The 27,744-nt window shown below is 45.6% G+C and overlaps 1 protein-coding gene across 1 annotated transcript in view; it reads left to right on the forward strand.

Annotated features, from left to right (window-relative positions):
- Positions 1 to 21,595, forward strand: part of LOC109475760 (titin-like) — a 29,221-nt gene extending 7,626 nt beyond the window's left edge. Inside the window, 17 exon segments of the mRNA XM_019776520.1 lie at positions 3,276 to 3,342; positions 6,248 to 6,454; positions 6,901 to 7,040; positions 7,410 to 7,629; positions 7,798 to 11,882; positions 11,885 to 11,947; positions 11,950 to 12,682; positions 13,181 to 13,304; positions 13,548 to 13,745; positions 14,360 to 14,500; positions 15,133 to 15,330; positions 15,776 to 15,915; positions 16,400 to 16,619; positions 17,585 to 17,710; positions 18,228 to 18,512; positions 18,710 to 18,889; positions 20,333 to 21,595. Of these exon segments, the coding sequence (XP_019632079.1) occupies positions 3,276 to 3,342; positions 6,248 to 6,454; positions 6,901 to 7,040; positions 7,410 to 7,629; positions 7,798 to 11,882; positions 11,885 to 11,947; positions 11,950 to 12,682; positions 13,181 to 13,304; positions 13,548 to 13,745; positions 14,360 to 14,500; positions 15,133 to 15,330; positions 15,776 to 15,915; positions 16,400 to 16,619; positions 17,585 to 17,710; positions 18,228 to 18,512; positions 18,710 to 18,889; positions 20,333 to 20,533 (7,328 nt within the window). The 3' untranslated portion in view covers positions 20,534 to 21,595.
- The last annotated feature ends 6,149 nt before the right edge of the window (positions 21,596 to 27,744 follow it).

Raw genomic sequence — 27,744 nt, forward strand, 5'->3', positions numbered from 1 at the left:
ATTTATTGGTGGTACCAAAAATAAGGGATTCCTCACGTAGCTTGTTTTGAGGCTATTTCAAACGCTTTAAGTATGAAATGATGGCGAAAATGTGCTAAGAACTGGCAATATCAAACAAAGTTCCTCATCCAGACTATTTTTGTTTTGTGCCCTGAAATTGCATTGGGTGCCTACCTATTGCGTAACCGTCCAGGACTCGGAGGTAGACTCAAGCTGTGACACACGTGTGGAAATCCCTGCCTGTTGAAATCGCGCCCAGGAATTTCAAACATGTACCCCAGGAGACCGAGCTACGAGCATCACTTACGTGGCCTCTTCCCGCTCCCAGGATATCCCTTTTCCTCTTGTGGACTTTTAGGGGGAGAAAACTGGCGGGATTTAATTTGTTATTCAAACCCAGTTATGCAGACAAGGCTATCTGAGGTGTTTCCGAGTGCGTGAAAATCTGTTGATAACAGAGTAATGTATACAGACATGTCAATTTCGATAAAGCAACATAACCTTACAAGCTTGGGCTTGTCAATGTCAGGAAATTATGGGTTTCCAAGGGACATTACCTCATACTGTTTATTTGTTCTTGATGCTTTCAAAACACTAGATTCCTTGGCTAGGACAGGTCCTCTGTATATTTTTCCGTCAATAGTATTCCGACATACAGTGCGTTTTTCTTGCATGAGTCATTTATGGGGGGCCTGCATGCCTTTTTTCGTAAGGCGTAATTAGGCCTTTTTAGTCCTCGTAATCCGTAGGCAGCCTCCCCAAAATCAACGTAATTAGTAATTATAGTACATTAGCCGCAAAGCATCAAGTCATAATCAGCTCTGAGGCTTTAACGTAATTCGTAATTGGCGGCGAAGATTTTGCGTAATTTGTAATCTCTACCCCCATGGAGACCCTCATTTGCACACCGTTGCCAAAGTTTGCACCAAACCATACCGTTACAATTTGAACACAAATTGGTCCCAAGATTGATAAATGACATCTTAAAGCACTCAGCAGGTGTCACGTCAGTTTGAGAGACTGTGTTATCTTAATCTGTCTGTAAATAAACCCCCTCAACCCCTCCAGTCGCTGAGAGTTGAAGTTCAGACAAGATTCAAACTTGCCGCTGACCCGAACCCTGCATACCGGTACATCACCTGTCATGACGTCACGGTCCCGCCAGATGTTGTGCCTTTTCTCGGGAGCGAAGCAGCCTTGGGGGATGACGAAAGACGATATTGTGCGTATATATAGTCCGAAGGCTCGCCTCTTCGAGCATATAGGACACAAAGGTGTTTCCAAACTCCCCTGAGATAGCCTCGCGTCGTTGGGGACAGAAAGAGAAGGACGGTCGGTGGAGGTGTGTAAAGATCTAGGCGGAGCTGGTGTCGTGAACATGGGAGAAGTTTGCCAGTCTGCGGTGGTAGTAGAAGAGAACAAAATCTTCCTCTTCGTCTCGACAAGAAGGCCGTCAATAGACCTATCTGTTCGTGAGTAACATTTTCTTACCCACGGTTCTATCGCTAGGTGAAGTGTATGTGCACTTGTTGGTATGGCGGGAACTGTGTAGCCTTGAGGGAATATGTCGTCTGACAGCGACGTCAATCATCCAATCAGTTCCGTCCTTTTACGGGCCATCATTGGCTTTCAGTATGTATGCTCGTCAAGTTCAACCGAGGTGTGCCAGAGTTTCTTTTCTTCTTTAACATCGGTAGTCGGGGCTGCAGTGAATGTACTTAGACGAACACTTTAAGTGGCGACAGGTTGAAGTATCTTCGAAGGACGTCTTATAAGAGCTACACAGGTGATATCGCAATTTTAGTGCGCTTTAAACGAAACAGGTACACTCGGGAAAGGGTGGGTCGACATGCTCTATTTCAAAGACGTGGTTTTAGCGGTAGAGTTTGTTTTGTATATTTCTCTACTCGCCTGCCCGTTGAAGCGTTTTCTCTTTGTGGGAACCGCCCGGATTTTCACCCTCTTGTGTGATGTTTTGGTACCATCCCTGTTTTCCTTGCTAAGACAAAAATAGATCACAAGCACGTGCTTGGGACAGATCTTTGTTGAACTCCATGCATGGTATCTCGTCTGCATGGTTGTCACTGTCTATCCCGTAAAATGAAGAAACTGAAAAGTCCATCAATTTACGACTATCTTAACTTGTTTCTTAAGTTACTTGTTAACGGTGCGTGTGACTTATGTCACCCCGTTCTGTCAAGGTCGCCTCCTGCCTAGCCGAAGTATTATTGTTGTTTCTCTTCGAGACACACTGTCTGTCTCTTTACAGCGCTCATATTTTCAAAACAGAGTCACTCCGACTTCACAGACATGTTTCACACAAACGTGACTGAACTTGGGTGACCTCTCTGTTTGGTTGGGTGGCGGCGAACTGTTCCTTTTATAATTTATGGGGAGTTTCTTGCACTTTTAGTTGGAGTGTTGAGCAACGTCAAACTGCAGAAAGTCTTCTACGTGTGCGTGTGCTGTCTTAAAGCAGAACAGTTCAATCGACGACACCTTACACTAGCGCTATCATGAGGTTTCTCCAGGCAGACTGGAGGTCAGAAAGCATGCTAAGCTAATGATATATTGGAGTAAGTAGGATTTCGTTAGTTTCTAATTACAGGTAAAATAGTGTAAAATCGTACAGAGTCACTCCAAAACCAGACATGTTTCACAGAAACGTGTCTGCACTCGGGTAACACCTCTGTAACGTCAGAAGGGTGAGTGGGGACTGTGTCTTTTATGGAGTGTTTCTTGCACTTTTACGTGGAGTGTTGGACAATGTCAAGTACTCCTCCCACATACTGGGTCTCTAAGGATGCCAGCCCACACTGGTGGTACCATGGAATTTCTATAGGCAGAATGGAGTGCGGAAAACGTGATGCTGAGCTGATGAGATATTGTACTGTAGTAACTAGAAATCAGCAAGTTTGTAATTAGAGGTAAAATTGCATTCATCGTGTGTAATCAACATTGACTAGCTTAATCTCAATGACGAAATTTTATCTTGAAGCCTTTCCCAATAAGTATAACTTGTGTATTCACGGCTCAAAATACCACCTCAGACAGTTTTTTTAGTATATGATCCATACTTTATAAATTATGCGCAAGATTTGTCTGGTGACGTAATTTTCCATGCATGTTTTATGCACAAAAATGTATTTCAAGCCCTGTGGTTGTTAAGCCTTGTCTGTTTGGTAATGTGGCAATGCTAGTAGTAAAAAACGTACGTTTATGTTTTCTACATCATTTATCATTTCTGACACGCTGTCGTTATGTTTCACATACAGAAACACGGACAGAAGAAAGCACCGAAGTGGACGAAGGCAAGAGGGTCGGCAAAATCACCACATACAGGTGAGAGTGGGTCAAACTTCATGGCTACAGTGGTGCATTGTAGTTACTTGACAATGTGCATGTTAACATTATCTGTATTCTCTTCTTTTGTTGTGATCTGTACTTAACCCAAAGGGTATGTGTGTACAACAAATTGTACTACATTCAACAATGTATTACATTCATTCATTCATTCATTCATTGTTAGTCTGATGGAGACTACCCCCTGTCAGTGATCACACACGTAGCAGTGCTGACGATACCCAGTGTAATTAAGTGGAAGGAACAGGTACCTCGAAGGTCTGTAACCTCCGTGGCCCGACCAGGCGCCTTCCTGACTTCTCCATACTTGAAATGCCTCTGAGCTGAAGACACCCCAGTTCTTGAGCAGACGCCAAACATGTGAAAAAGAGACGTCAAAAAGCCCAAACTGTCAGCCGTGGCAGCCCTCTGTTGGGTGGCGTTAACGTATGTGCAGCAGCTGAACCTGGCATTTCCTGTTTTGGCTCGGGAACTGCCGTTTCGGTTCAAGTCTGGATGTGCAGATTCACGAATTCCTTCAGCGTTAGGCCAGCAAGTACTTTTTAGCGGACTAATCAGGACCTGATAACTAGGCTCTTGGTCCTGGCTAGAAAACTTCATATATTTGTCTGTATCTTTGCACGAACGTATCTGATCAATCCGTTGTCTTAGAAAAAGAAATCAAACATGGCACGACATACATTGCAAGTACATTGCGTCTTCTAGCTTTTACGCGTCTTCTAGCTGTTTCAACTCTTTCTGGTGGTTGGATGTTAATTCAAACCTCGGCGAAAGTTGCCAAAACACGCGAAATTGAATCGTCCTTGAGGTCTGTAAGCCAAAGCTCGCTCTGTCATCGCGTGGTTCTGCCAACACGTCCCTTACCTACGTCAGTGACGTTCCAAGACTTGACACTGTGTGATGGGTCACTGGACGCTGCCGACAGGGAGGCTAACAGAGGGGGTTCCCAGGAACCAGATACCTGTTTTTCTCTTCCTTGTTGAGCTCCTAAAGCATTGACCAATTGACCTATAGGTAGTAATTCTTTCTACCCGTTTTGATTTTTTGATTGCTTGCTAGTTTTGTGCAGTTATACGAACCCACAAGTTTCAGCGGAAGATCATCTCGAACTATTGTAATCATCCATAGCAATGCCTTCTAGTTTGATAGTTTTATCAAAACCTGGAGTTAAACTTGCTTTTTGTCAAAAGTCACCCCGACCACTGAAGTAAGAGACTTATGTAAACTACATTGTATCAAACCTCAGAGGAGTAACAGAGTTCATAACGCCCTGACAAAGGCAGATGACAACTTGCTAAAACAATGGACCATATTTACTATTGAAGATGCCAGCTAGCACACCTCATAGCAGACTCCTAGCTGTTTGATATTGCTGTTTTTCGGACCGCGTATTGTTGTTTTCTGATAGCTGTTTTGTTGCTGCCTTTTCGTCACGTCGATATAGAACCATCGAATGTATTTCTGTACCTAGGCAGAAAGTTCCGGTAAGAAAACTCTTTCCCAGCCTCAGGAACGCGTCTCTCACTCCAGCGGCCGGGGTGAGGAGACCTTCCTGCGCGCAGGATGTTTGCGGGACCTCGGCACGTCAGGAATTCCACACAAACTGTCGATCGACCAGGTCTTATTTGGCGCTTGGCGGGAGAATTCGCTTCCTGCTACATACAGCAGCACCTTGGCGATCTGCTTTGCGTTTCCGAGCGGCCTAGTGTCTGTTTCCTGCCAATCTAACGTCATGTCTCCGTAGCCTGGGCGCCAGACTGCTGCTAGGGCAGTATACAGGCTAGCTCCTCCTCTCCAGGGCCAACTTGTCCCCAAGGAAATCTTACCACCTCAGTCTTTTACCATACAGTCATCTTGTGCCCTTGGGAAAGGCACTTTACACGACTTTCCTCACTTAACTCAAGTGAAAATGAGTATTGTCCTGTTCCGTATTTGTCCTCTGCGTTGGTGACGGTATAAAATAAGTTGATATACTAGTAACTTGAGTGTGCCGTCACCATGTCCAGTCATGAAATGTCGGAATAAAAAAAAATACAGTCATCTCAGTTAGACCCCACAGTGGTTGGACCCTGTGCCAGTGGGTTGTAATGTTTATATAACGTGTTTTCACATGTAAACAACAGATCTTACCCGCATCTTAAAGGCTTACCATCCGCACAAGGAAGCGATTGTTGATTCTCAAGACGGTGGTTTCAAAATGACATCTTGCTAATCCTAGCTATCACTATGATGGTAGAAAATATCGCATCGCGCGTAAACTTAGTAGGCTGGTACACTGACAAGTTATGTGCTTTCTATTTTTTTATAAATCTTTAAATCCCCTAGCTGTCACAGATTCGGGACCTTCCTCCGACCAGGCCAACCAAGATCGGCTGAAGTTCGGGAACAGTCTGACCAGATTTAGGCCACGCCTACCTTTCTATACGAATCGAATTGAATTTGAGTCAAATTTGAGTCAAATTTCACTGCCAACCATGTCCCGACCAACTTCCGAACACCAGCCAACCATGGGCGAACCTCCCGGGATCCCGTCAACACCCGAATGTTTAATTTGAGCATGTTGAAACATTCGGCTGCGCACAAAAGCCGACCTGGCCGAATACCAGTCAACCACAGCTGACCTTGCTCCCGACCTACTCCTAACTATGGTTTGTGGGTTCGGCTAATGTTTGACTATGCGAGATGTAATAAATGGAGAAGGCGATATCACCATCGCAGACAACGGCTAGTATTTGCCAGATTTTTTGGTAAATGATTTATTTTGCTACGGGAGTCAGAAAGTAAGGCCCCCCTGCAAATTTCTGACGTGTCTTTATTCCCAAAGATAAAACAAATGTCATGTATTTTATACATGTCACTTACACCACAACTGTCAACCATGCAGACTTGAGGGCGAGCACCCCGTGCGGCGCGGAGAGGAACTGCAGAGGGACGAGGCTACGCTCAGGGAGGTGCGGCTGAACCGCCTGCGCGCTCGGTTCGAGGCCGGGGAACAGCTGACGGACGAGGAGAAGATCTCCATGCAGAGGATGATTGAGGAGGAGAGGACGTCCATGCCTGGACCCGGGGTATCATGGGAACTACGTCATAAGTACGTCACGTCTTATCATAACACAAAAGAACATGTGTTGGTATATGACATTAACTAACACTTTTCCCAACACTGGAAGGTATTGTACTTAAATAGACAATTTGCTTGCACAATTTGCTGATTGCTGTGGTCAGTTGTCCTTAAGGTCACCTGATTGAAGTAGTTGGTCATTCATCCTGATGGAGGCCACAGTGACCACCGAAATTTAGTCCAATTCCTTTGTCTTCCTTGTTAGAACAAAAACTACGTCACTTATAACCCGTAAGCTTTTCTTCGTGTTGACATTTTGTCCACAGTTATCTACTATCGTTTTATAGCCGAATCTCCAGCCTTTGTCTGGATAAATGACCCACTACTTTGAGCGCATGTCTTTTACGGGCTGGCGACCCCAATAGTGGGTCACAGGCGTCTGGAAGCCTGTGTTAACCACCCTTCTCCCCCTCCAGGTTTGAGAAGGGCGATGTCAGGAACGCGGAGCTGAACATCCAGCGGGAAGTTGCCACCGAGGTGGTGAAGGACAGCTACGGTCAGCTCATCCCCAAGTTCGACCGTGGAGAGGTCCATACCGCTGAACCTACATACCAAGGCAAGGCACAGAAAATCTTTTGTGGGGGACATTCGCACAAACATTGAATTTTCACAGCAAAACTTGGCGATAGTTAACTGTGATCATGGGGGCGCTTTGCAGCTGAACACACTGCCTCCCTACATTTCTCTCTGTTGATAATAGTTAAGATAGGCTATATAGTTTTGTAGCTATTATCTTTTGGCATTCTTCCATCTCGAAAGATGGAGATAGCACTCTGCTGTTGTAGTAGACACTGCAGGTTTGAAATTTGAAACAGAATCAAAGATCACTTTCTTAGCGTATTCTTCATTTGTCGTTAGCAGGCTTTCCAGCTGTGGCGTAACGTTTTTCCTAAACTGTCTTTGTTACCTTTTCCAAACGGAGCAGGCGAGAAGCCAGAAGACGTACCGAAAGGCGTTTCTACCGTCTTCAAGAGGAAGTTTGAGAAGGGAAACGTGCAGAACGCCGAGTTGTTGGACTTCTCCGAGGAGGCTGTGGTCGCCATGGGCGCCGCAAAGGGACTGAAGGGCCCATTCGAAATGAACGCCGACATGGTCCACAACGCCGAGTTCAACATTCAAAAAGAACAGTGTCCGCTCTACGACAGGTTGGCACCTTTTACTTTGTTACGTTTCTATAGCTATGTGGTTACTTTCATCACTGTAGTTCCTTCAGTGCCTAGTACTGCTTTTCAATGAGTTAAAACACGTATAATCCAGACAAGTTACATACCTAGTTCTATTGGTATAACAGTACTTGTTTCTCGACTTTGCAGGTACGTGCCCGAAAAAAAGAAGTTCGAAAAGGGCGACGTATCAAACCTAGAATTCGACAAGAAACCAAAGATCGAGTTAGCCAAAGAAATCAAGTACATCAAGTTTGAAAGGAAGAAGGCGGAACCTGTGGAACAAGAAGTTGGGACCGTCTTCACCAAGGACGTGCCTCCACCGGAAGTAAAGGTCGTCAAGGAAACCATGAAGAAGAAGTTTGTCGTCGGCGATGTCCACAATGCAGAGTTCGAAGAACTGCAGAAGCAGTATCGCCAAGAAACAGTGGGTGAACTACAAGAGGTACAGCTAGAGCGCAAACAAGCCGAGAAAGTCGAACAAGTCGTCGGCACCATCTTCTACAAGGACCAGCCGTACGAAGTTTGCCAGGATGTGGCAGGTCAGATGCGACTGATGTTCAGAGGCGAGGTCCACAACGTCGAAGCTGACGACCGCCCAATACTGGAGAGAACTGAGGAGCTAGAACAGGTGAAGGAGGCCGTGCAGTCCGCAGAGCGGGTTGAGCAGGTGGTCGGCACGCTTGTCTACAAGGACAAGCCGTACGAAATCTGCAAAGATCTCGCTGGTGGCATGAGACTACGCTTCTCGGAAGGAAACGTCTCGAACGCGGAGTTCGACTACAGAACCGTCATAGCAACGCAGGAGGAGATCGAACGCATGCGCGTCGAACGGCTCTCCCAAGAGCAAGTCGACCAATCAGATGTCGGCACTCGTTACGACAGAGATATCCCTCCGCCCACAGTAGGAGTGGTGAAGGCCCACATGGCTGAGAAGTTCAAGCGCGGAGATGTACACAATGCCGAGTTTGACCAAGCTGAGAAAGAGCGGACGGTGGGTGAACTCAAGTTCGTCCAAGAAGAGCGGGCCAAGGCCGAGCCGGTAGAGCAAGTCGTCGGCACCATCTACTACAAGGAGGAGCCTTACGAAGTCTGCCAAGACGTCAACACGGGCACCATGCGCCTGCGATTCCTTCAAGGCAAAGCCTGGAATGCCGAGCTGCGTGAAGTTGGAAAATTGGAGCTTGCAGAGGAAATTGAGTTGGTGAAGTCATTGAGACGCCCGACTGGAAAGCTCTTCATAGAACAGGCAGTTGGAACCGTGTATTTCAAAGATCATCCCTACGAAATCTGCAAGGACACGGCGGGAAATCTTCGTCTTCGCTTCCAGAAGGGAGACGTCCACAACGCCGAGCTGGACGAGACGTCCCGTATAGAGTCCATCGAAGAGATAGAACAGGTGAAACGGGACAGAGCAGGTGCCCAGCCCGTCGAGCAGGTAGTCGGTACGATCTACATCAAGGAGATCCCCTACAACGTCTGCAAGGATGTCACCGGAAGCATGCGGCTCAAATTCCGTGAAGGCGATGTACACAACGTGGAAGTTGACGAACGCACGCAATTAGAAAGGATTGAGGAGCTGTCCACAGTCAAAGAAGCCCGTGCTAAAACAGTCACGGAGGAACAGATTGTCGGCACAATCTACTACAAGGACCAACCCTACGAGATCTGTCGTGACGCCGCTGGACAGATGCGGCTTAGATTTCAAAAAGGGGATGTCCATAATGCTGAATTTGACCTACGATCAAAGCTTGAAACTGTTGAAGAAATTGAGCGAGTGAAAGAGGCGGTGCAGAGCGCCGAGAGGGTTGAGCAAGTCGTCGGAACGATCTATTTCAAGGACCAGCCTTACGAAGTCTGCCGGGATACCGCGGGCTCAATGCGTATCCGCTTCCTCGAAGGCGACGTCCACAACGCGGAATTCGACATAGCGTCTCGGGAGCAGGTGGTACGAGAGCTTGCAGAAGTCAAGGAATCCATCGCCAGTGCCGAGAAGGTAGACCAAATAGTTGGCACTGTTTACTACAAAGATAAACCGTACGAAGTGTGCAGCGATGTCTCTGGCGTGATGAGGCTACGCTTCAGGGAGGGAGATGTCTCCAACGCTGAGTTCGACATACGCTCAAGGCAACAGGTGGAGGAGGAGATCTCCATGGTCAAGGAAGCTGTTTCCTCCGCCGAAAGAGTGGAACAAGTTGTGGGAACGATCTATTACAAAGACCAACCGTACGACGTATGTCGGGACGTCACCGGGGCCATGCGCATGAGGTTCCGTACTGAAGACGTCCACAACGCCGAATTCGACACGCGCGAAAGAGAGGAGATTGAATACGAGATTCAACGTGTCAAGGAGGAACGTGCCCAGACGGAGTTTGAAGAGCAGATTGTCGGCACGATCTACTACAAAGACCAGCCTTACGAGGTCTGCCGGGACACTGTTGGCCGCCTGCAGATCCGTTGGGGACAGGGCGACGTGCAGAACGCCGAACTCACCGACGTGGGCAAACTGAAACTTGCGCAGGAAATAGAGGAAGTGCACAAAGAACGGGCAACCGCTGGGCGCATCAAACAGGACGTGGGAGCAATCTACGACAAAGAAGCCCCTGGACCAGAGGTGGGCAAATTGAAGTGGGAAATGCAGCAGAAGTTTAGAGAAGGCGACGTCTTCAATGCTGAACTTGACCGCACGGATTGGCTGAAGGCCCAACAGGAGATTGAACGCGTTCGGATCGAGCGCAAGGACTTCCAGCCTGAAGACCAAGTGGTCGGGGCCATCTATTTCAAGGATCAGCCATACGACGTCTGCAAGGACGTTACTGGAGCTCTTCGGCTTATGTTCCGCACAGGCGAAGTCATACATGCCGACTTCGACGAGTCTTTCCGCCTCCAGGCGTTGGAGGAGATTGAAGAGGTGCGGCGGGAGAGAGCTCAGGCTCAGTTTGAAGAGCAGATCGTCGGCACGGTGTACTACAAAGACCAGCCTTACGACATCTGTCAGGATCTGGCGGGGAAACTGAGACTCAGGTTCCTGAAGGGAGATGTTCACAACGCCGAGTTGACAGACGTCGGGAAACTGCAGCTTCAGCGCGAGATAGAGGAAGTTGAGCGGGAGCGAGTCGGCGCACAGCCGATAGACCAGCGTGTCGGGACCAACTACACACCAGAAAAGCCCAGCAAGGATGTCGGGAAGGTGAAGTGGGCCATGCAAAACAAATTCAAGAAAGGCGACGTGTCAAACATCGAGATCGACAGGGAGTACTACCAACAAAAGGCCCAGGAATTGGAGGAAGTCAAGGTGGGACGTTTGCAGTTCGAGCCTGTGGAACAGGTTGTTGGTACAGTGTACTACAAGGAGATACCTTTTGAAGTCTGCAAGGACGTCGGCGGGCAGCTAAGGATGCGTTTCCGAAAGGGCAACGTCAGCAACATTGAAATAGACGAAGAAGCCCGAATGATGACCTTGAAGGAGCTTGAACTGGTCCAGGAAGAAAGAAAGAAAGCCGTCTTTGAGAAACAAACTGTAGGGACTGTTTATTGGAAGGATAAGCCGTATGAGATTTGTAGAGACACAACCGGCAAGCTGCTCATGCGTTTCCTAGAAGGAGACGTCCACAACGCAGAGCTTTCTGACGTTGGTAAACTCCAACTGCAAGAGGAGATATCAGAGGTTCAGAAAGAAAGAGCAAGCGCGCAGCCACTCAACCAGCAAGTTGGCACGAATTACACCCCAGAAAAACCATCCAAAGACGTCGGCAAAGTCAAATGGACCATGCAAGACAAGTTTAAGAAAGGCGACGTCAGCAACATAGAGATCAATCGAGAATACTACGAAGAGAAAGCCAAGGAGATTGAGGAAGTTAAAGTAGGCCGTCTCAACTTTGAAGCGGAAGAGCAAATTGTAGGCACGGTCTACTACAAGGACCGACCTTACGAAGTTTGCCGAGATCTCGCTGGACAGCTGAGAATGCGTTTCGCACAAGGAGACGTGAGCAACATAGAAATAGACGAAGAAACAAGAAGGAGGGCCTTGGAGGAGCTGGAGCTGGTCCGCGAAGAACGACAGAAAGCCGAATTTGAAGAGCAGATCGTAGGAACGGTATACTGGAAAGACCAGCCCTACGAAGTCTGTAGAGACACCACTGGGAAACTTTTGATGACTTTCCTGAAGGGCGACGTCCACAACGCCGAGCTTCGCGATGTAGGGAAGTTAGAAATCAAGCAAGAGATCGAAGAAGTTCAAAAGAGAGAGCACATGCCCAACCTCTCGACCAGCAAGTGGGAACCAACTACACTCCAGAAAAGCTCCCGCTGACATCGGGAAAATCAAATGGTCTATGCAAAACAAGTTCAAGAAGGGAGATGTATCTAACATTGAAATTGATCGCGAATATTATGTCGAAAAAGAAAAGGAACTTGAAGAAGTCAAAGTCGGGCGTCTCAACTTCGAGCAAGTCGATCAACAAGTCGGCACGGTGTACGAGAAGGACGTGGTGCCAGCAGCCGTCAAGGTCGTCAAGAAGGAAGCGTCGAGGAAGTTCAAGGCAGGTGGCGTCAGCAACGCCGAATTTGACGTCTCTTCCCGTATGGAGGCTCTCCAGGAGCTGGAGGAGGTCCGCACGGAGCGCTCGCAGATGGAATTCGAGCAGCAGGTCGTCGGAACCGTGTACGAGAAAGACGTCCCTCCCCCGGAATGCAAAGTGCGTAAAGTCGTCGCCGAGAAATTCAAGAAGGGCGATGTCTCCAACATCGAGATCAACAGGGAGGTCTTCGAGCAGAAACAGAAGGAGTTGGAGGAGGTTCGCGTCGGCCGTCTGAGCATCGAGGCGGAGGACCAGATCGTAGGCGCGCGGTACGACAAGGAGGTGCCGCCGTCCAGAATCGACACGGCGAAGGAAGCGAGGATGAAGTTCCTGCAGGGACAGGTGTCCAACGCCGAGCTGGACGACCGGACCCGCCAGGAGGCGCTGGCGGAGCTGGAGTCGGTCCGGTCCGCCCGGCTGCAGATGGAGGAAGTGCGGCAGGAAGTCGGCACCAGGTAAACCCAACGGGAAAGGATACGTCTCTACCAGGCTTCTTCGGAAGCGGCTGAAAAAGTACTATAGTGTAATAGAGACATTAAACTGCGCACAACAATGGGATGGTAAAGTTTATGATTAAATCAGATACAAATTTAAAAACAAGATACAGAAATATTTGCTAGAAAGAGTAGAAATTGGCCAAATAGATATTAGGTAATATTTGCCGCAAATGTAGCCCTTACTCCCCCTGCATGTTATCTGTCTATTTGGCCAATTTCTACTCACTGTCGTCGCTTCCGAAGCCTGGTAGAGACTAGAAAAGGATATTATCGTAAAATAAAAGGTATTCCAAAATAACAAACAACATGATTCAGCTTTTTAGCACGAATGTTAAACTACCATTTCATTTTCCGTCGGTAGGTCCCGAAGTACAAATATAGATCATTGAGATGATGCACCGAAGACGAACCATATCATAAAACTGTTGGTCTCTATCATTTCTTTATCATTTCCAGGTATGACAAGGATCTGCCGCCGCCCGAGTGCAGCCAAGTCAAAAAGATCGTAGCAGCGAAGTTCAAGGAAGGAGACGTGCACAACGCCGAGTTGGACTTCCGCTCCAGACTCGAAGCAGAAAAGGTAGCTAGACGCAGCATTGGAGATGTTTGAAAATTGCACACCTCATTCTTTCAATTATATAAACCAAGCCCATTTCGTTTTAAAAGCGCTTGGAATGTTTGTAAGCCGTGAATGACTACTTCTGGGTACGGAAGTATTGCTTTGGGTGGCTTACTGGTGAGTTTAATTTCTTGTTGTGGAAGGTAATCTTACCGGTTAACCATGCTGGATTCAGATACATATTTTCTTCTGCTTCGTCATCAGGAAATAGAGCGTGTTCTGGTGGAGAGGCAGCAGTACGAGGACGAGGTACTTCCGGTCGGCACGGTGGTGGAGAAGGAACGCGCGGATCTGGTCTGCAGGGACGCCTCGCGGCAGGTCAAAGGCCGCTTCGTCAACGGAGTGGTGGAGGACGAGCACGAGCACGACCCTGGTCTGAAGGAACGAGAAGAAATCACCGAGGTGATACTTTTCTACTGCTCCATATGTCAATACTTCGCACAGCAGCTAGGTGTCGCTGCTGCAGTGCGATAAATTCTTCACACTTCAGCAGCGACATCTAGCTGCAGTGCGAAGTATAACGAGCTAGTATGGTCCTGTATCTGTCATTCGCAGCTTTTTGTTCTACCATTACATACTTCAAAAGAGTCTCAAAACAGAACTCCGGTGTTTAAGGCGTGAAAACATTGTGTAGAAGCTGTATTTTTTATGGTGTAGAAGCTGTATTTTTCATGATATAGAAGCTGTATTTTTCATGGGGTAGAAGCTGTATTTTTCATGTGTAGCTGTATTTTTCATGGTGAACAAGCTGTATTTTTCATGGTGTAGAAGCTGTATTTTTCATGGTGTAGAAGCTGTAATTTTCATGGAGCAGAAGCTGTATTTTTCATGTGTAGCTGTATTTTTCATGGTGTAGAAGCTGTATCTTTCATGGTGTAGAAGTTGTAATTTTAATTTTTCACGAGACGGAGGAATGACAACTACTACATCCTGATGTCATTTTTTTGTCGCGACGACTTGACTTTATTAGTTTCCAATTGGTTCACAATGTCAACTGTTGTTCCCACCATGTGTAGGAGATCCTGATGATCCGTCAGAGACAGTTGGAGGAGGAAGAGCGGCTGATCAGGGAGCGGTTCGAGCGGGGCGAGATCATCAGCGAGGAGGTGATCCAGAGGCTGAGGGAATCCCGCAAGAGGATCCAGGAGGAGATCGAGGTATCGTTTGGCTCAGGTGTCAATCATGCCACTCAGGGTGCCGCTCATTGGTCAAGAGCATGTCCTCCCTGCATGCACTGAAGAATTGTAATTTGGTGGTCTTTACACGACTTCATGCAAGATGACATCGATCTGAAACTTCATCTTTACTATGGGTGGCTTATAGAGATTTTAATAGAATGCACTAGGATGTATGTATAATAATCAACCCAAAAATATTATTACCCAGCATTGTAGATCTGCTCTCATTTTGATGATGTTGAATGGTGCCGTCATGATCAGTAATATATTTTTTTACTGATAATGTAAAACCAACTAATTTGTTCTTAGAGTTTTGGAAGATATCGTTTGTACAAAGAAACATCTTAACCACAAAACCACACACTATACTGATTTAAAACAGGTGCATTTTAGTATATATTAGGTTCAGTTTACATTACGTTTTCGGTCACATAGTTCGAATTTTATCTTGAAAGTTCATCTGTGTTGGTAGATCTAGAAGTCATTATGCAGGAAATTGTAACTGGACTTTCCAACACAAGGTCAGGGAATATTGGACTTACCCAAATTTTGCTGTGATGTAAACTGACTTGACTCTAAAATACTGATTCAGGAGAATGTTGAATTTTCAGGAGTACGTGTTGAGGACTCCGACCGAGATCCGAGTGGTGTACGAGTCGGAGCCGATCGAGAGCGACCTGCCACACGAAGGCGACATGGAGGACGTCCCCGTGGTGCTCGGCAAGTCCAGGAGCGTTCGGAAGCGCTTCGAGAGCATGGGGGGCGAGGAGGAGCTGGTCATCATGCACGTGCCCAAGGACAGGATCTGGGTACGTATTATCCATGTAGTACTTGTGCAATGGCCAAGTGGGTAGAGTGCTCGCCTATTCGGTAGGTCGTGAGTTCGATCCCTGGCCAAGTCATACTGCTTTCTCTGCTTAACACTCAGCCTTTGGGAAATGGGAGTATGGGAGTTTAATACACACCACTACCAGTGGACTTGGTGGCAACAAGAAGGTTAAATACAAGCGTCCTTTGTGGCAACGAGTTTTCCCATCTACGATATTTCTTTGAAAAACGACATTTTCAATGCCTCAATCATAGGTTAATAACATTTCTAGTATTGCACTTTTCTAAAGATTCCCCTCCTCTGATGACCAGTACTAGCTGTTGCAAAAAGAGGCATAAAACACTGAGAATGAGGCAGATCCTGCCTCGAGGCTGCGCACTTCCTGTAGTGTTTCTAATATGTATTTACTATTTTTTGCCAATCAGAAAGCGGCTACTGTCCTGCCAGGGAAGGAGTACTGCTTCGTGTGTGGGAAGCGCGTCTGGCCAATGGAGAGGCTGAGCGCTGATGACGTCACCTATCACCGTGGCTGTTTCCGCTGCCAGAAGTGTAGCCGTTGCTTGAGGTGGGTTCAGGGCCAGACTTAACTCACAAGCCTTCTTTTTAAGGCCCGTGACACACATAGCTGAATCCTACCCCCCCCCCCCCAAATAATAGTACTGGCGAACGTTCGGAGTAGGTCGGGAGCAAAGTCAGTTGTGATTGGCTGGTCAGCTACCGTTTCAAAATGTTGAAAACATTCGGGTGTGGACGGGAGCTTCGGCCAAGATGGTTGGCTGGTGTTCGGGAGTAGGCTAACAGTGGTCTGGGCATACTCGGGAGTCAAATTTGAGCCACATTTAACTCAAATTCGATTTAATTCGAATAGTAAAAATGGGCTTCAGACGGGAAGGTAAAGGGTGGTGAAAGGAGATGGTTGGGCTCCAGCTTCTAATACCGTGCCCTAAAAATGGTAGATTAACAATTCACTGTCCTTACAGCCTCAAAAAGGCTATGGGTCTACCCTTTCCTACATTTTACCCTGACTGCTTGATCCTTTTCCCCCACAGCCTTCGCGAGTACGTCGCCTACAACGGCAACCTGTACTGCCGCCCTCACTTCTTCGAGATCACAGGCCACCGCAGGGGCCTGTTCTACTTCTTCACGGACAAGTTGGAGGAGGGGAAAGCTCCGGAGCCCGTCATCGAGAAGCCGCCGACACCCCCTCCCGAGCCCAAGAAGGTCGTGTTCACCCCCGCACCGGCACCCCCGCCTCCTAAGAAACACAAAGTAAGTTACTGGGACAGTCGTAACAATGGTATTGCCACATGCCATGTGTCAGATAATTGTAAAATATATGCATGCATCTACGCGTATGCTGCACACACAAGATCGACAGTAAAGTACCCACGTTTGACCCTATTGTAAATCAAACTGATCACGATGTAAGATTCTGCTTTTTTATCACCACTAATGCTTTTCTGCCCCACTTTTAAAGTAGAAGAACACCATTTCCGGGGTATATTTACAGAAAATGCAATTAACATAAACGCTTTCAATGTTGCATTGTAGCATTTGGGGCTTTAAATGTGATTAAGCTGTGCAATGGAACACATTGTTGCTGTTCTTCGTGCATTTTTTGCTTGCTATGTGCTAAGTGTTTTGTCTTTTTCCCTTGTTGCATGTCAGCGTTTTCATGTATTGTTATAGTGTTGTAGATTTCTAGAAAACATCCTCTTCTGCAACCAACCCCTCTTACGTTAAACCGTTACGTATTTAGATAAAGTAATGGTATGTGACGTTCATACTAGTATAGCAACCAATGCACGGCATGGGAAAGCTTCGTTGTAATTGTAGCGTAGCCAAACATTGTTGTCATTGTAAAAAAAAAAAACCTGTCCTAACGTTACACACAAAACTCCGTGTGAATTTAGCATTCTGCACATGTGTCTACACAGATGACCAAATCTAGAGCAATTCATGAACGGATCTGAGATGACGTCATCGTAGCTTGATTAGTTAGACAGCGAGTTTTAGTAGAAACGTAGTTTAGGTTTGCTGTTCGCTGTTTGGTAGTTTAGCGCGGCTATGTACAGCTAACTCGCACCTTGAAGAAACGGTTTTTTCACTCACCTCTGGTTTGGGATTTTCGAATCATTCTAACTCCCAGAAAAATTAAAAATAACGACTTCAAGGTGGTAAAGCTCACTCTAATCCAGCCGTTTCACGAAGGTGCGGGTTCGCTCTAAATGCAGGTGGTTAAGGTGGAGATGATACGGAACGCCAGGGTTCAGTTAGAGAAGCCCAGCGGCCAGTCTCCGCACCAATTCCTCCCTCCCCACGTTCCCCCTACACCGCCCCCAAGGATCGAACCCCCAAAGGTAAACCATGGCGCATCGCTGTGGTGAATGCGTCAACTGAGTTGTTCTCGGTTGTCCCAACATGCACGTTTTATCTCACTTTCCTTCTATCCAGTAACTAAACCTTTAGACATCTCAGGATTGGTAGATAAAATGTCCTAAAACATTGTTTCCTTCACTGAGATAAGTTTGTAAGACGAAGTGTGAGCGCATGCATTTTGTCTTTGACAAGATAGAAAATTTAGCCTGGGTACCATCCGGATTTTCGCTCCGCAACGCTCGGAGAAAAGATTTTTCGAGCATTGCGGAGCGAAAATCCGGATGGTACCCAGGCTATAGAAAATTGGCATGGACTTATGTTGTCGAATAAATGAATTTTCTTTTGCATTTTCTGCTTACTCCAAAGTTTTCTTCGCTTTTTGATGACCAAAACGTTCTAGCTCTGCCTTGTGGAAAGAACATAAATGAGATGAAAAAAATAGATGCAACGTGTTCCTTAGCTTGATGAAGTTGAGTGATGTGTTTTTATGTACAACAGGTGAAGTTTGAGGAACCAACCCTGGTGCCCGCAGCCGAGCCCCGTAAAGTGACGGTTGGGCCCGTGGCCGGCACTAAGACGGTGACCAAGGCGGTCGTCCCCGAGCCAGTGAGGGGTCCCAAGGCTGTGATCATCGGACCCGTCGTAGACTCCCGAGAAGTGGCGACCGGTGGCCGACAGGTCTCGACCAAACGCGAGGAAAGCCGAGACGTGGCGATCAAACGCGACGAAACTCGAAAGGTATTCGTCGGCCCAGCCCAAGTGACCACAAAGGTTGAAACAGTGGTAAGTTGAAAATATAACAACAAAATCAAAATGTCCTTGAAACAAAATACATTAGCACTATATGCCAATCATCTGTATCGCAGTCTTTAGAAACATGAATTAAATAATCTTTCGTGTCAATAAAGTCATTATATCTATAGCCCCTGTTACACTGTCACGAATATGGTTGCCCGAACACTCAAAATGTCTAATTTCAGACGGGCGACCCGACCGTACAGCGCCACGTGGAGACCGGGCCCGTGGAGGAGGTACGGGAGGTCATCACCGACCCAGACGGCACCAAACGCACCATCATCCGCCGCCGTGTCGTCAAGACCACCAAGACAACCACCAGCACCCCCGTCATCACCAAACGGGTGGAAACCAAGACGCAAGCGGTAGGATCATCTCACTATCATTTGATCTACATTTTCGAAAATAACTTCATCTGGTTGGTAAAACAGAATATTGGAGCTTTCTTCTTACCGGTATAAACTCTCACCTGCGCATGCTTATGCTTCGATGCCTATCAGGCATCTTCCTTGGAGCTTCTGACTTGAGTACTGCTACCTTCTCGCCGCTATTTGTAGCCGATGTAGGTGGCACTTTTTGCGGAGAGAACACAATCCCAAAAGTTTGTATCCACCTTGTCGAGGTTCATTACTGAGATTGTGGTCTGGCGAAAGCCCAATATCGTAATCTACATTTTACTTTGCTTCATACTGCCTGACCCAAGCACGAGCCAAGAAATTCTCTTTTTATATTCTTTCCTTGAATTGTATGTACCACCATCATTATGTTCTGATATTTCATAAACAGAGACAGATTTGCATTCTTGTGATTTGACAAAATAAATGAATAAGAAACAATATTCACCAGGCTAGGAAACTCAAATATGTAATTGAACCAGTAACAATTTGTCACACACAGTACTAAGTTTGTCGCGTTCTAAGTTAGTATGATTTGTTTTCGCTTGCGTGTGCATGACGTCATTATTTACCCTCCAAAGTAACGAGTTTCAGTTTGATGCTGTTGTGAAAGGCATCTTATGTAATTTCAGGGCGGCAATGGATTTACAAAGTCAATTTTCTAGTCATTCTTTTAATGTAAGTTGAATCAATCGTATTCCATAGCATACTGATATTTCTGAGACAAAAATATGATGCCTGTAACAGAAAATTTTTGCTTGTTTTGTATCGTAAGTTTGTTTTTTGTGGGTGGTTGGCTAGCTATTTGTGATTGTTGCCCAAAAAAATAAAGAGACTCCTCACGTAGCTTGTTTCTAGAATTCTAGGCTATTTTAAATGCTTCAAGTATGAATGATGAGGAGAATGTGGTAAGAAATCAGTATCTGTCAATATGAGACAGATCTCCTCATTCAGGATATGTTTTGTTTTGCCTCCCTAAAATTGCATTGGATGACTTTAACCTTAACCCGACATCATAACTCAGGCAAGCGCGAACGGCATGACGGGGAGTGACACAAACATGGCTGCCCCGGATTCACCCAGTGATGAGGAGGAAGAACTTCGGGAATTTGGTAGATGTCTAACTGTTTGCTCCTTAAGAAACTAATGACAATCTAAAGACTTAATGTAAGTAACAACATGATCCGTCGATACCATTCCATGAAACATTAACATTATGGCAATTTCTGAAGTTACTAGTGCCCTAAACCGTTCATTACATAACGTTAACTCAAGGACATTATATGTAATATCCTTGCATAACTACATGTATATCAATAACCAAGCACCTAACTGTTTCTTGTAGAATTTTTTTACATTTTTATGTTATACTCAAAATGAAAAATGTGTCATTTTTCTTTTATGCTTGCGTAGGTCCGGTCTGGAGTAACTCGCACAGCTGAAAAGAAAGTCACCATGTCCTCGAAGCAGGTGACGTCATCATCCGGAGAATCTGTCGCCAAGGCAACCAAGACGATCACCCGACAAGTCTCCCCTGGGGACGTGCGGGTGGAAACGCAGATCAAACAAGCTCGTTCCCAGGAGAAAACGTCAGTAAGCAAACGTACCACATAAAGAAGGTCGAGAATAGAAAGCAGTTCATAAATTTGATGCACAACATTTCAAAGGAAAAACAAAACAAGAATACGAAATACGGAAAAATGTGTGTGATAAGTGACAACAAGGTCACCCTTCGAGAAATCATATTTCATAATCGTCTAAAAATGGCAGGCGTGAAAGGCAGTTTTGACGACACGACATTCAACAAAAAAATATCAATAATGTTATTTATATTAAGAACTCAAGTATAACGTTTTGGCCTACTATCTGAAGTGCCACATGTATCTGATTATGACGTCGTTTTTTCCAAAGCAATTGCAAAAGCAACAAAGTATTTACATTATCAATAACTGAATGTTTTTTTTCATATGAATATACTGAGTGGACGAATAGTTACCGTTTTTGTGCTTCATTTAGCTCATATATCCATAGGCTGTGTGTTAATTTTCAAAAGTATCTCCAAAGCAATTTAATAGTGACATATGATGATGATATAGCAATATCAATATATCTATCCATTGCCTTGCCACCTAGGTGCCTACCAACTTGTGTGGGATGATTTTGTCCCATAGAAGTGTGTTCTTACAAAAATTGCTTAAACTCTATTTACAGACTCTGCATGAAGCAAAACATGAATTCATGGATGGAAGAGCTTTATTTTATGGCAAAATCTTGAAGCTTCATGCTAGAAACAGAGTTTGGGTGAAAACTAGCTTTGGCGAAATACTTCTATATCCACGCAAGACGACGTGCCTCGAATGTAACACAGCAATCAAGTTTCTAAAGGCTATGGAGTGACATGAATCATATGTATGCTACTTTAAAACCCATTTTGCTTTATGTATATCCAGTATGTGCAATAGGATTTGAAGATTTATCTTAAGTTAAACATGTATTTTATGCTACATCCAAACTGCTGACATATAGTGACTCGCTAGAGGGAGCAGTAGTACGGTATCGTCATTTTCATGATGTTTATGTAAACCCGAATTTGCTTTCAGTGCTTAAGTAAACGACAATACTACTGCTGGGCTTGTTAAGGCAGTGTCATAAAATAAAATCGACATCTGAACTGTCGAGAAGCATTCTCTTCATCTTTTGTAAGAGCAACCATGGATCAATAGTATGGGAGGTGCGCGCGCTCGTATGTGTATATGTGTGTGCGTGTATTTGCGTGTGAATATCGGTATGTATGTATGTAATTATGTATGTATGCCTGTATGTATGTATGTGTGTTTGTGTGCATGTGTTTATGTTTCTGTGTGTATGTATGTATGTATGTATGTATGTATGTCTGCATGTGTGTGTGTGTGTGTGTGTTTATGTGTGTGTTTGCGTGGTGTGTGTGTGTGTGTGTGTTTGCGTGGTGTGTGTGTGTGTGTGTTTATGTGTGTTTATGTGTGTGTTTGCGTGGTGTGTGNGTGTGTGTGTGTGTGTGTGTGTGTGTGTGTGTGTGTGTGTGTGTGTGTGTGTGTGTGTGTGTGTGTGTGTGTGTGTGTGTGTATAGGAACGCAAAGGTTGACGGAACAAGTACCTAAAGGAAAACAACTGAAGAAACCACGTGCATAAGAAAAGGAAGATTTCCCAACAAGTATGCGTAAGTACTTCCACACATCTTACGATCCTTTCTGTTTCGTTCCGAACTTGATAGCTTGAATTGCATTCCATCCAAAACATCTTGCTGTCCTTATTTGCGCACCCTCTATTTCACTATGCGTTATCTGGCGGACCTTAAGTCTACAGTAGACTTGCCTGAGAAATACTAAACTGTACGAACGATCCCCAGCATTCATAAGAAATCCGATTCGGAACTGTTCGGACGGTCCCTGCCATCCATCCAGCGGCACCCGACAGTCCTGATGTCTAATTTAGCGGCCGCCAATTCAGAAAATTTGTGCGGCACCATCTCCATCATGTCTGGGTCGGGCTGCAGACGACAGCGATCCATTAGTACTAAATCCTGCCGCGGTGCCAGCAATCGGCATCCATCGCTTCAACAGTCATTCCTGAAGTCAATCCCCAAAGGACATCATCTGTAAACCTCAGATAAGATGTCCGTGTAGAGTAACTGGTCGAAAGATAATAAGTGAGAGAACCTTTGTGTTGGATCTAAAGTTTTAACTCTAAACATGTCCGTATATAATGTCAGTGCACAGTGAACCAGTCAGAATCGCCCTGATGAAGATGACAGACGGTCCTCCAAAACGCCTCTTGTAAACAAGTGGTTGTGAATAAAGAACTTTGATATTCTCTCAAATAAGATGAGAGTGCAAAAAAATAATACGAAAATACACAAATTGGAAAGCCGTGCTATTCAGCTGATACTATTTGAGTTGAATTTGAGCCAAATTTGACCCCCCGAACACGCCCCGACCGTTCTGACCTACTCCCATCAACCAGCCAACCAGTCCCCAACCGTGGCCGAGCCTCCTGTCCACACCCGACTGTTTTAAACATTCGGCAGGTGCAGCCGAACAACTGTAGCCGACCTCGCCGAACACCAGCCAACAACGGCCGACCTTGCTCCCGATCTACTCACAAACCCTATCCATGGTTGGGGGGAGTTCTGCCGTGTTTGGGAGGCTTTGTTCAGCTCTGTGTGACAGGGACTTAAGGATTGTTGATGGCCAAGACTTCAAACCGGCGCGAAGAAAGTTTAGTACATCACGTTTACAGAGTCCCCGTACAAAGGACCTGTGTCCAGTTGTACAGGTGTTTTGGTGTAGAACAGGTCCCAGCTACAAGCGCCACACGTGCACGACGGGGTGTAAAACATTCTCTCTATCGTAAGCTATCGCCGGCTGTTTATCCAGCACATTCTTAGCTTTGTTTTCTACCTGCTGGTTATGTCACGGTGTTGGATGTGAGTAATAAGTGTGAAGCCGAGCAGGACGAATCGCGGCCGGGACAATGCCGCGCGATCTACCCCGTACATCTGTCACGCCATTCTTGTCTGACGGGCGGGCATTGATCCCGTCTGTCGAACGTTTCACGGCAAACTTCACCTGTAAAAAACAGTTTGTTTTCAAACCCCAGGAAACAGCGAGGTCGCTATTCATGGGCAGTGGGCTGTCCGTCAACACGGGGACACCGAAGACGGGCACGCCAACGCACGACCAGGACAACAACGAGGGGTTCGGCTGACGGGAGAAATCGGAAACTGCGCAGCAACTGTTCCTGACCGGACCCGTTGTTTTTGAGACGCAAGGATGGCTGGTGGTCTATAGATGATTCAAATTTGGCAGCGAAACGCGAAGAAAAATAACTATTGAAATGCATCGGTGCGACAAAAAAATTCCCGCGTTCTGTTACAAACGTATATAATATAACATCGTCAGCACAATCTCGAAGCAGGCGCGTGGCTCTAGACTTGGTTTCTTTTCTTTTTCCTTTTTTGCTACGTTCCGTTACTTAGTCTTTCTAGTTTCCGGTAGCCTCCAACAGGCCTTTCTAAGGTGTTATAGACTGTAGTAAAATTCGGCAAAAATAGAGTCCATGGAGCGAGCTGGGTAACGTGGCCAAACTTCCCTCGTCAATTATTCTCCATAGTTGGCTGAACTTTACTATTTATCTTTTTATCTTTGTTATCATATTAGTCTGGTGGAGACTAAATTTATGTTGGAGAGACATGCAGACAAGAAAAAGTTAGCGAACAAGAGCCGCATAAAACGCCGCAAAACAGGTGTAAAACAAGCTTAAGCCGGAATTACGCCCCTGTTACACCTTCCGCCGAACACCACACAACCAAGGTTGGCAGAAGTTCGGCAGCAGTCGCACCAGATTTAGGCCACTCCTACAATTTTCTAAACGAATCGAATCGAATTTGAGTTAAATTTGAGTCAAACTTGACTGCTTTACCACGCCTCCCGAACACCAGCCAACCACCACCCAACCATGCCAGAACTTCCCGTCAACACCCGAATGTTTTGAACATTTTGAAACATTTGGTTGCCGCAGCCGAACGGTAGCCGACCGGATGAACACCAGTCGACCCAGCCGACCTTGCTCCCGACCATGGTTGGGGGGAGTTCGGCAGTGTTTGGGAAGCCACATTCGGCTATGTGTGACAGGGGCTTTACGCATCTGCTTGGAGATTAACGCTGCCAACGTGCAGACGACAGAGATGTATGACAGGACGTCCAGGGAACCATTTAACCCACTGCTCACGTTCTGCCGTAGGATGACAAATGGTGTATCATCAGGAAAATAGCGTTGGGTCTGCTCCCGGCGCCCGGCTGGGCCCATTTCATCAGGCAGCCCGCCGGCAGCGTGTCGCCGCCCTGTCAGGTGTCAAACGACATTATTCTGTCAGCACGCAATTAACGTTTTACCGACCCAAATTCTAACCGTTTGTTACCATTCCAGACACCCGGGCTGACAGCTGAGGCGTGAGCCGAGTAACCTGGCTTTGTTACCTTCGTCAGAAGGCTATGTTTTTGGTAGCGTTTATATATGTGTGTATGTATGTATGTATGTATGTATGTATATATGTGTGTGTGTTTGTGCGTATGTGTGTTTGTGTGTGTGTGTGCGCGCGCGCGCGAGTCTGTCTGTGCGTTCGTGCGTTCGTGCGTACGTGTGTGTGTTACTGCCTGGCCAATTCGATACTGTCTTTTTGCCAACCTAGGATCTGCTTGGAGATTAGAGTTTTGGTCTCCCACATTGAATTACGTAGTTATGAAGTTTGACACGAGTTTGCCGTCCCTAACGTGGTTTGTTCTGCAGCTAGACACTGGCACATGGCCAACCATGCTTTTAACCTCCCCAAACACTTCGTCAAATTACTTTAACGTGAATTATTACTGTGTTTTTGCGCTTAAAACAAAGTTTATAAGGCAGAGGGGACTGGATTATGGTACTACGATATAGAATTGTCTGGAAAAAGCCAACCAGATGCATATGCCTAACACATTATCCTGACTTGGACAAATTATAATACATGTATGGCGAGTCAGAGAGGTCTGGCCTGACTTACATGATCATGCCATAGCATACGTAAGGACTAAGAACTCCAAACTGACTTACAAATATAGAGTTTCCTTTAAGAAATAAAGGACCAAATTTGCATAAACACCATTGACCTTTCCACAGCTTCTGCATATAGACATCTTTTATTGTAAGGTGAGGCCATGTTGATTTAATTGTATGGATGACATCCTCTGAGAACCTCCAAAGCGTGCAAATAGAAAAAGTTTGACAAAAAAAGTTGCCTTCATTATGACACCTACGTGGTCATGAAGGTTGAACAAACAACTAAACACACGGAGTATGGTATGGCGAATTAACAGACTCTTCATTTTCATTTCTTCACAATTTCTTCTTTTCCTTTGCAATTTACGGCATAAATTTGCTCATTTTGCAGCTGCATTGTACAATATACAGAAAACCTTTTTTTTAACAGACGAAAATCCATGCGCGCGTGGATGTCATCCATATGATCAAATCAACATGGCCTAAGCTGCCACACACAACACGTCCTTACTAATACTACGATCCATAAACTCAGACAATTAACTACCGTGGCCGACAAGAACAAAATTTTACACCGCAACTTTTGGTGTTTTACACCGCAACTTTTGGTGTTTTACACTGCAACTTTGGGTGTTTTACACTGCAACTTTGGGTGTTTTACACTGCAACTTTTGCTGTGTTTTACACTGCAACTTTTGCTGTGTTTTACACTGCAACTTTTGGTGTTTTACACTGCAACTTTTGCTGTGTTTTACACTGCAACTTTTGGTGTTTTACACTAAAACTTTTGCTGTGTGGAAAACTTACACCCCTCCCCTTTTATAATGGACGGTCCCCCTGTCAGGTCAAAGGTGACAACGATGGCATGCAAACTACGTCGACTGAGTTATCCTTTTCGTGCATAAGTTTTTTAGAGGAAAAGCTTGGCTACGTTGTGACGTTAGTTTTTTTCTAAAGGTTTTTCTAGCTTTGGCCTATAGATCGGGATAAATTTAAAAATGTTTCGACCAGGTCCAGTGATTACAAATTATGTTGCTTTTTGCTGCCATGCGTCACAACAAATTTATCAAGGACGTCAGATATCCAGCTCCAGACATCAACAGCAATGACATAAATTTTCTGCAGGTTAGTTCATTATTATTGGGTATGGACATTGTTTTTCTTCATTTTAATGTCCCGAGACGTCAGCTTGTGACTTGCCGCCGCCATCTTTGTCACCTTTGACCTGACAGGGGGACCGTCCATTAAAAAGGGGGAGGGGGTTGTAAGTTTTCCACACAGCAAAAGTTGCAATGTAAAACACAGCAAAAGTTGCAGTATAAAACACAGCAAAAGTTGCAGTGTAAAACACCCAAAGTTGCAGTGTAAAACACCAGAAGTTGCAGTGTAAAACACCCAAAGTTGCAGTGTAAAACACCAAAAGTTGCGGTGTAAAACACCAAAAGTTGCGGTGTAAAATTTTGTACTTGTCGGCCACGGTAATTAACAGTTCATATTTTTTTAACTTTGCCGCGCCTAAGATGTACACAATGACTCAACACTCCAGGGGTTTCTAAGACAAGCCACTTCAAACCTCCAAGTGTTTTGGAAAATGTTATGCCGTCTGCCTAGCTCAAGCCGTACGTACATTGTGCTTCATTCCTATTGCCACATATAACACCCATGTTGTGAAAACGTCGTGAAATCTGTTCGTTGATGATATGTCATTGGATCATTCATTCGCTCGTCCGGTCCTTCATTCGTTCGTAATTTAGCTGCAATTCTCCGTCAGACCGAAAGGTGTCGAGTTTTGTAGGACAGTGTGACCATCACCAGGTGTGTGCTGGGACGATGCATTGCTACATGACAAGGGAGGAACGCACAATCAAGCGCGTGCGCGCGCGCGCACACACACACACACACACACACACACACACACACACACACACACACACACACACACACACACACACACACACACACACACACACACACACAGTTACAATGTAAGTTTTGGAAACTCTTTTAAGTTCATCCAGATATCAAATTAAGAAAAAAATGCAGCCAGGACACAGGTATGTAAATATTTCTGTCCTACAGCACTTTGCAACTCATTGTGCACTTTTTAGTGCTTTTGTAGACCTATAACACTCTTCTTCCAAAATGCTTTTTGTTGCATTCTCTTTTATGATTTCTGTCCAGAGATGTATTTTTAAGGAACCTGTATAAAGTACTGTGTTTTTTGTTTACTACATGTACTTGTAGTCCAAATAAGA

This window comes from Branchiostoma belcheri, unplaced genomic scaffold (assembly GCF_001625305.1).
Source record: "Branchiostoma belcheri isolate BF01 breed outbred unplaced genomic scaffold, Haploidv18h27 scaffold35, whole genome shotgun sequence".
Lineage (NCBI taxonomy): Eukaryota > Metazoa > Chordata > Leptocardii > Amphioxiformes > Branchiostomatidae > Branchiostoma > Branchiostoma belcheri.